Here is a 9,034-nt window from a genome sequence, read left to right on the forward strand (position 1 = left end):
CCATCCATCACTTACTATACTACATCCAGAAAGCTCTATATTTCTAAGAATTATTCTTTGTACACGTTCTTTTACTTGCGCATAACATTTCTCTAATAGATCATTTCGCATAGCATGGTACGTAGGCGGTGAAAACCCTGGTCCAAACTCACCAATTTTCTTCCATGCTCTCTTCCAATGCTCACTGTCCACCATCATCATAGCACTCCCAGAGAAGTGCGCATAACATTTCTCTAATAGATCATTTCGCATAGCATGGTACGTAGGCGGTGAAAACCCTGGTCCAAACTCACCAATTTTCTTCCATGCTCTCTTCCAATGCTCACTGTCCACCATCATCATAGCACTCCCAGAGAAGTAAATCGCTTCAGCAAGGGCGAGTTGTGCATCATCGAGCCGACCTTGACGTAGGCTTTCTTGCAATGAAGTTTGACGCATGGGTATATTTCCTACGTCAAAGTTCCGCTTTGCAGGAAGATGCACTGGGTAGATTACTTTCTGGTTGCATTGACGTTCGGAGTACAAGCAGGCGATGTAGCCGAAGTTTGATGATTAGAACAACAGTGTTCTTGCTGCCTTGATACATTAACGGTAGGAGTGTAATGTTTTCTTGAATCTTTCTTTTGAATTTCTTCTCTTATGCGTTTGGCCACTGCAGGTGCAGAGGGGTGGGTACATGACTTTTTCTTCGCTCCGCCTAAAAAGTGTTCTCTTAGTCGAGGCGCCCCACTTGATTTTATTGCGTGGCATAGCTTACACTCCCAATCTATGAATCGATCACCGACGTTTTCTGCATATTGCCACTCTATCCCAGGTGCCTTTTTTTTCCTACTATTTGGAATTTGGACTCTATTGGAGGTATCACTAGATCCGACATTGTCCTCCATCTCAAATAACCTATTCAAGCAAGCATATAACAATGAATACACAAAATTAATGAAAAAACAACAAAGTCACTCACATATTACAAAACATACATCAGCAAACAGACAAACTACTTCGAAACTATCTTGACAAACACAAAAGATCATCACATAACACAAAACTACTTCGAAACTATCTTGTAAGGTCTGACTACAAAACTACTTCGAAACTATCATGCACATTGCACCCCCAATGAAGGATGCCTTTTGTACCCAATTAAGGATATTTTACACAATCAAAGATCTATGCTTGCCCAAAACTCTAGTATAGGACAATAGACCTTCTCTAACATTCACAAAGAAAATTAAAGATCTATGCTTGCCCAATACTCTAGTCTAGGACAATAGACCCTTGTCTACTCTAAACTATATCAAGTATCAAGAACCAATACAAGCCCCTAAGCAGGACTCTTGGCTCCATCAAACCATTCATAAAGCAGAATGAGGTAGATTACCTATGTAGCTCAAATGCAAAGCTGAATGACTCCAACTTTGTCCCTAAATCTCCGCAAGTATTAGCTACGAACCACACCCTGCCTCCAATTCAAAGAACTAAGGACGAGTGGCTCAATAGCCTTAGGAGTGCCTACAAGGAAAGACGACAGCACCTAAGATAAGGACGTTCTTCCCAAGAGGACACTTCTAGCAACTCGAGAGCTCTACAAGTACTTTGAGGAGAGATATCACGCCCCCAAAACAAGGACTATCTCCCCAAAAGTTGCACGATGGGTGTCGGGCAATGTTTATAAACATGACAGAACCCCGCCGGGGTTCTTTTGTTTTCCCGACGGGCCCGCGGGGATATCCCAGCGGGCCCGCCGGGAAAACAATTAACCCCGGCGGGGTTATGGGACTAGTAGGTTTTGGCAGGTCATTGCTCAGGTCATGTGAATATACAATGTGATCACAAGTTTTAATATGTTAATAACAGGTTTTGTTAACGTGATCATGAAATTGTGAAGACGTTAATGAAATCCCTGATCCTCGTGAATTCGCAGACCTCGTCAGTTCACGAGACGGCATCCTCATCTATGTCCTCCTCACGTCGCGACACACTTGTCTGTGTCATGGTCGTCCTTGGTGATTTGACAGCCACATCAGCTTCTGCATCAGCCTTCTGCTGTTGTGGTGGCTAGCCCATGGTGATCTGACAGCCACATGTATTAGCTTCTGCATCGTTAGCCACCACGATAGCAGCCATATTAAGGTCCTGTTTCCACCAGCGCCTGGTGGCGGAGCGCTGGTGGCCCGCCGGGAAATGGTCACGGGTGGCCAAAGGGCCACCGTCAAGTGTGACCACGCGCTTGGTGGCCCTTTTGTAAATTTTCAAAAATTTGTTTAAAAAATCGTCCTCACTCTCCATCAGCCACCTCTCCGCACAGTCCGCCAGCACCTGTGAAACAAAAATCACCGCACAGTCCGCCAGGACCTGTGAACGCCCGGGAGCTGGTGGACCTCTACTGTAAACGCCCGACACTTCTACCCTGCTCGAAGATGAATCCCGAGTTACTAGTAAGCACTCCTTCAATCGCTTTATCGCCCTAGGGTTTTATGAGGTGGGGAATTAGGATTCAGCAGGGTCCTTGCTATTTGCTATGCTGGTCAGTGTAGTTGCGTGTGTGTTGGTGCTGTTGATAAGGCCACTCACAGGTTTCAACAGCCTCCCTATCTTCCCGATAATGCCTCTTGCCCGAGAACTTGCTGCAATGGTTATGGCTACTCTTGGGATGTTGGTCACGATTCTTCAGTTCTTGGTACAGCATAGAAGTACCCAAGCTCAAAGGGATTCCATCTTGTGGCATAACAGTGTTGTGCGTAGGCAAGTTTCATTAAACACAAATATATTTGCTAGTCAGTTGCATGTGCGCCCATATGAGAGCTATGTTGTCATATATTGCTTCTCATCGCTCTATACACACGGTGTTCTATGTTAAACCGAGATCATTGGATTGGTGGAATCACTATGCTATGGCGACTCATGGGGATGATGATCGCTTCGAGGAGGTGTTCCAGTTGCCATTGAGATTATTTGAAGATTTGACGACCTTGCTTCGAGAGCAGTTGCAACAAGGGCCCATCCCACTCCCACTGACAAAAGTTAGTGGAAGGCTTATTCCTGTTGAGAAGCAAGTTGCGGTTGCACTTCTTCGATTTGCTAGTGGAACAAGGCTTATTGAAATCGGTGAGCACTTTGGGCTTGGAAAGGCAACCATATCAAAAATAGTGTATAAGTTTGTTGATGCGTTGCTTTGTTACCAACAACGAGACTTCATCTTTTGGTCAAGAGATTCTGCACACGTGGCTCACGTGAAAGAGAAGTTATTTCGTCAACGAGGCCACCCTAATTGCTGCGGTGCTATAGATGTCACCCACATCAACATGGATATGCCAAGATGCGAGGATAGGCAAGATTGGTATGACTGCAAACAAGAACTATTCTATGAGTGTGCAATGCATAGTTGACATGGACCTTCACTTCAGGGATGTGTTCGCGGGATGGCCAGGCTCGGCTAATGACAAGCGGATTTTGCGCAATTCTTCATTCATGCGCTGTGTGGAGGAGGGTCTCTACTTGAATGGTTATCCTTTTACTCACGGCCGCTTGACCATCCCTGAATGCATTGTGGCAGACGGTGGATACACACTAAGAGATTGGTGCATGACCCTGTACATCAACCCTCTTCGTCCAATGCAAAGGAGATTTAATTTTTATTTGTCATCCACATGCATTGTTGGTGAGAGGGCTTTCGGGAGGTTAAAGCAAGTGTGGCGCTATTTGAATGGAAAGATCCCAAGTCCAAGGCCAAAGAAACTTCCAAGAGTCATAGTTGCTTGTTGCATGCTTCACAACATGCTGATCTACATGGGAATTGGCATAGATGTTCGAGATGCGGTGATGGCTCCACGAATTGCCCGCATGGTTCCAAGAAGAAATGCAAAGGTTTTGCGTGACTCTTTAGCTCAGCATGTTTGTACGCAATAGTCAATCATCCAAGGATGTACTATGAATATATGCATTAGGGTAGAGAGTGGATACGTGTATGATAAGTATTGCTTGCTTGCCTCAAACTCCAGGACGCATAACAACATGCTAAATTTTTTTGAAATACATGCTGAGAGTAGAGGATGTATGCTTCATTTGTTTGCAATTGCTGAAATCTTTTGCAGCGCATTGGCACATACATACATGCTGAAATTTTCTGAATTACATGCTGAGAATAGAGGTTGCATGCTTCATTTGTTTGCAGCTGCTGAGATCTTTTGTGAATCATATGTTGAAATACATGCATCTAAGGGCATGGAAATTCTAGTCTTATGGATATGTAAGGTAGATAGGAGAAAATAGTGGTGGGTATGTACATGGAAAATGTGGAAACTCGCGCAATCTTCCACACATTGGAATCATGTTTGGATGGGGAAGGGGATGTGAGGAGGGCGGTGGGTGACGGGGAGGGGGAGGGGGAGGGGGAGGCAGTGGGGATGGCGATGATGTCAGATGCTGGGACACTGAGAGCAACATCCATGAGGATTTTGGAAGAGCAGATGTTTGGATATGATGAGACATTGGTGAATGAGGCGGTGCCATTGATGTCATAGAAAGCACAATTGAAGGGCACAATTGTTTTATTATTGGGGGCGATTTGATCAGATATGTTAAGCTTGGCAGAGATGGATGTATTGGGGGAAACTACTAACATTTCAGGGAGAGGGGCATCATCAAAGGTGGTGTTGAGGTTGGTGTAGATGACAATGCCCACAACAGGGCCTGCGAAGCCATAGCCAGGGGGGGCTGAGTAGAGTGTGAAATTGACGAGTCTGTGGTAGACCATGATGACGAAGGGCCGCCCGTCTGCACAATGAGGCCCTGTGGAATGGTGAACTCGTTGAAGGTGAGGCCACGCTTGTGGGCGCTGCGCGCATGGCCTGGCACAAGATGCCGTCGAGAAAGGGGGGCAGAGTTGGCGGTTGTGTTTATGAATGCAGCGACCTCTCCGGGCGACGAGAAAGGCTCTTCGGGGTCATCAAATGTTGAAGAGGAGGAAGGTGGCGGTGGGGGTGGAGCTTCTACTGCAGAGGAGGCAGCTGCCACAAAGGCCATGAGGAGCGCGGCCCACAAAGCGGAGATGGAGCTCCGCTTCCTCTGCCTTTTCTTCTGCATTTCTTATAGCTCCAGCTCCCTTCCAGCTTGCTCTGCTCATTCCAGTCCTGTGAATAGGAATGCTAAAGAGGAAACTGTGACAGAGCTCAATGCTGCTAGAAGAAGATAGGTAGGAGAGACGAGAAGAGAGGGAGAGAGAGAGGGAGGGAGGGGCGAGTTTGAAGACTCTAACTAAGCATATCGTGTGTCATGGGCATTTCTAAGGTTTTGTAGGGTTCATAATTATCAACGAACCTTATCTGTTAAGCTGAGATGTTGCAAAGTATATAAACTCTAACTAAGCGCATCGTGTGTCATACGCATTTCTTGTGAGGTTTTCGACTGAGCTGTGTACTCATCGCATCATTTGCCATACACAAATGAGTTTACAATGCAGAAAAGATGTTTGAGAACCCATATTGAGCAAGTCTTTATATTTCGTTTTGGTCACACCTTCCCTAGTGTGTGGAATGCATCCATAACAATGCATTGTTTTCGTAACACATGCATGACAACCATTGAGAAAATTTTTAAAAAGGGAATACATACATACATCTATGCACAACAATGCGAGCAAACTTGTTAACATATCCATAGCTAATTTCTTATTGCGTACAAAGGCTGATTGCATAACGAAAGCTAAACCCCAATAGTTTGTAGGTTGTTTTGTTTCAAGCCCAAACATAGCTAAAGTCATTGAACCATACATTAGAGATAGGACCTATACGGTACTAGGCATCATATGATGATAAAAAAAAGGGTATATGCACCAAGTGCTGATGAGAAGGATTCAATAGCGGTGGCTATTTTGAAAAGAGCCACATTGCCCTCCCGTTCATTCTGTGACATGGAAAACTATCGAAGGGGACTTGGTGCCTTGAGGGTATGCTAGCCCGCCCCGCATATAATGCATCTATATGGGGAGGAGGAGGTGCAAGGAGAGGCAACCCCCAGGGCACTCGGCACCCACGGAACCTCCCCCGCACCCGGGAAGGCCTAACGTGCCTACCCAGTGCGTGAGTGCGTTCCTGAGGTGCCTACCATGGATCCGTGCTTTGCCTCTCCTTGCACCTCCTCTCCATATAGGTGCATTATATGCAGGGCGGCAGGCTAGCATACCCTCAAGGCACCAAGTCCCCTTAGATAGTTTTCCCACGTCACACATTCTCCAACCTAGCCTTCTCCATCTCTAGGCGTTCCTTGTTGAGTTGCTTGCTCCCCTTGGATAGTTTTCCCACCTCACACATTCTCCAACCTAGCCTTCTCCATCTCTAGGCGTTCCTTGTTGAGTTGCTTGCTCGCCTCAAACTCCTCATGGGTTATCTCCAAAAGCTCATTTTGGCCCTATGTCCACTTTTCTTCCACTTCACCACAAAGATCAACGAGCTTCATGGTAGTTCGATCAAAAGACTCTAATGCATCACCAACACGTTCAATATACTTGCGCCACTTGTGTCCACTTGTATTCTCCTTCAAGGTCTCCTGTATGACCTCCATATCCTCCTCTACTTCAGGATTGCTCTCAACACCTGCCCTTGGAGCACCTATGCATCAACCCAACAAAGGATATTATACACTATCATGCTTAAAAAAACACAAGTAAGATTGCAATGCAGCATTCTATATAATGGAATGATACCTTGCGCTTCAGCTGATGTGTCAAACAAAATATCACCAGAATCAACCACTCTTGATTGTCCAAAATGAACTTCAATGCATTAAAAAAGCATTCCTCAAATCGAGAAGGAAGTTTAAGCTCTGTGTGTGCTCTAGAATCAGTGGCCCAATATGCATTAAGGCTGGAAGGAGTGTTTCGACCATAGTAAAAAATGATCTTCCAATCTTTGTACACCCGATTCCACCTAGTCTAAGTGTAATAGACTCAAATCAACTAGGTTCCAGGATAGATTAGCTTGGACTCATAGAGAGACTTGAGGTATGTGCAAGTTCTTGTACTTTTCATTGCTTGAAAATGACCCCTTTTATATGGCTAGAGTACATCTTTACTTGTTCCATACATGTGGGATAATCCAGGTAAACTAGAGTATCGATAGCCATCCAGGTACATCTCTGGATGGGGGAACCACATTAGGGAAAATGTGGACTCATTTTTGGGCCCTCTAAGAAATGCCAAGTCATCATTCTATTACGAAAATGGGGATCGTGGATAGCTCTATCCAGAGTACCTCAAAACTATATCATGTAACATATCATTGGAAAGATCTTGATGAGAGGATTCTAACGCACCAACCTTCGATAAATTTTGAGTTTTTATGCTCAAGTTATGGTGTCCCCACCAAAAAGTAACCTCAAAAGTTCCGTAACGGAAGCCTCACCCTCATTGGTCCTTATGGAATATTCCCTAGAATCTCAAAAAGCTTAAAAGGCCCAAAAGTGAGTCCAAATTTTCCCTAATGTGGTGAGTGCAAGCTTGGTCAATGCTATTACCCATCGCCTAGATTTTCTTAATCACCTTCGCTTCACCCGAATAATTGTGCTTCATGCCTAATCCTACCCTTAACCTATTCTTCAACTCCACATGTCTAGATCCTCGCCCCATCGACTACCCCTCCTATCAACACCGAATCCCAGTTGTTCCATGAGCTACCATGATAGAAGAAGACAAAGCACCAACAGAAAAGAGAGAACACCACAACCCGATAACTCAACATCCATGGGAGCCAAGATACCCATTATAGTGTCTCGACAAAGATGCTAGAGCTTCACATACAATCGCCATCAACATAAATTATCTCAGAGCGCAAACAGTCTCCATGCACATTGCCTCCTTGTCCCTCTGAAATCCCCCCTCCTCACTTGCTTACTAACACCATTGTTTTACTAACTCCTTCTTAATAATACGACCTACCACTTGGATACTAGTCATTAAGTATACCCTGCTAGTCTATTCACTCAAGTACTCTGACTACTCTAATAAGGATGTCCAACCGCAAAGGCGACCAAAAAGACAAACACCAAAAACCGAATAAAGAGTACTATTGGGCACATACAAGAAAGAGAATTCATAAGAGCCCATCATACTAGGTGGATACTTAATCGCCCCAGTACTCCACTAACTTCTTTCCATCTTATTAACTCCCCCACCCCCTCTCATTTTCGAGCAGACATGAGAACCAACCAAGTGCCACACTTCCTTGTGTGCCTCGACAACCTCTTTACTGATCACGAGGACACTGTCGTGCCATGGCACGTCTATGGTGTGAAGCCATGCATGTGAGGCCGTTAAATGCAAATTCAGATGCATGGGATTAAGTGCCACAGTGTACATGATATTCCGAGGACTAGCAGAAGTCCCTGTGCCTATGTACATATGGGATGTATGGCGTGTGGAGAGTTTTGTTTTGGAATGCGTTGCCAGATATACAGGGTGGAATGGTTTGTGTTGAGCTTGTTGCAGGCCTGTCCGGAACGAGGTTTACTGGAGGTCGGTTGGGATGATATCAGTTGCTCAGTCGCTTGATATGTGTGTGGGTCCTAAGATAATTGGGCACTCGTAGATTGTGTTGAAGGTATGAAGGCATGGGCAATTAGGAAAGAGGGGCCAAGGTCGTTTGGACATGGTGTGAAAAGGATAAGAGTGATGGTAGCCAATGTAGCTTGAGATATGGTGTGAAATGAAGGCATTTGGGGTAGCCATTTTTTAGGTGAAATTAAAAAAAAAAATATACACATGGCCAATAATTTTAATGGCCACGTTGGGGTTTTGGGTAGTTGCCAGCACAGACATCTCGAAGGGTGAAGGCGTAGAAGGTGGTAGAAAAAACGAAAAGGAGGGGAGTGAAAAAAGAAGGACGACGCTCTGAAGAAGAAGGCCCGGCTGGTAATACTGGGGGGGGGTTGATGAGCAGAAAAAGAAGAGCCGGGGGGGTGCATGAAGGGAAGCGGCCGCTGGGCACGTGAAAGTTGCTGGGGGGGGCTGGTAATACTGCGGGGGGGGGGGGGAGGAGCAGAG

The 9,034-nt window shown here is 45.4% G+C and overlaps 1 protein-coding gene and 1 pseudogene across 1 annotated transcript; one reads left to right on the plus strand and one right to left on the minus strand.

Annotated features, from left to right (window-relative positions):
* Nucleotides 1-2,891: 2,891 nt before the first annotated feature.
* LOC147637877 (protein ANTAGONIST OF LIKE HETEROCHROMATIN PROTEIN 1-like) lies at nucleotides 2,892-3,386 on the plus strand. Its single transcript, XM_086799072.1, has one exon. It carries the CDS (start codon nucleotides 2,892-2,894, stop codon nucleotides 3,384-3,386), a length of 495 nt encoding a protein of 164 aa, XP_086655198.1.
* An 827-nt stretch (nucleotides 3,387-4,213) lies between these two features.
* LOC147637878 (uncharacterized) lies at nucleotides 4,214-4,874 on the minus strand (annotated as a pseudogene).
* Between the last annotated feature and the right edge of the window lie 4,160 nt (nucleotides 4,875-9,034).

This window comes from Cibotium barometz, chromosome 6, assembly GCF_041138505.1.
Source record: "Cibotium barometz isolate CiBa-2024 chromosome 6, ASM4113850v1, whole genome shotgun sequence".
In the NCBI taxonomy this organism is placed as follows: domain Eukaryota; kingdom Viridiplantae; phylum Streptophyta; class Polypodiopsida; order Cyatheales; family Cibotiaceae; genus Cibotium; species Cibotium barometz.

Coding starts and splice junctions, on each gene's coding strand:
- LOC147637877 (XM_086799072.1), top strand. CDS start 2,892: ATGGCGACTCATGGGGATGATGATCGCTTCGAGGAGGTGTTCCAGTTG.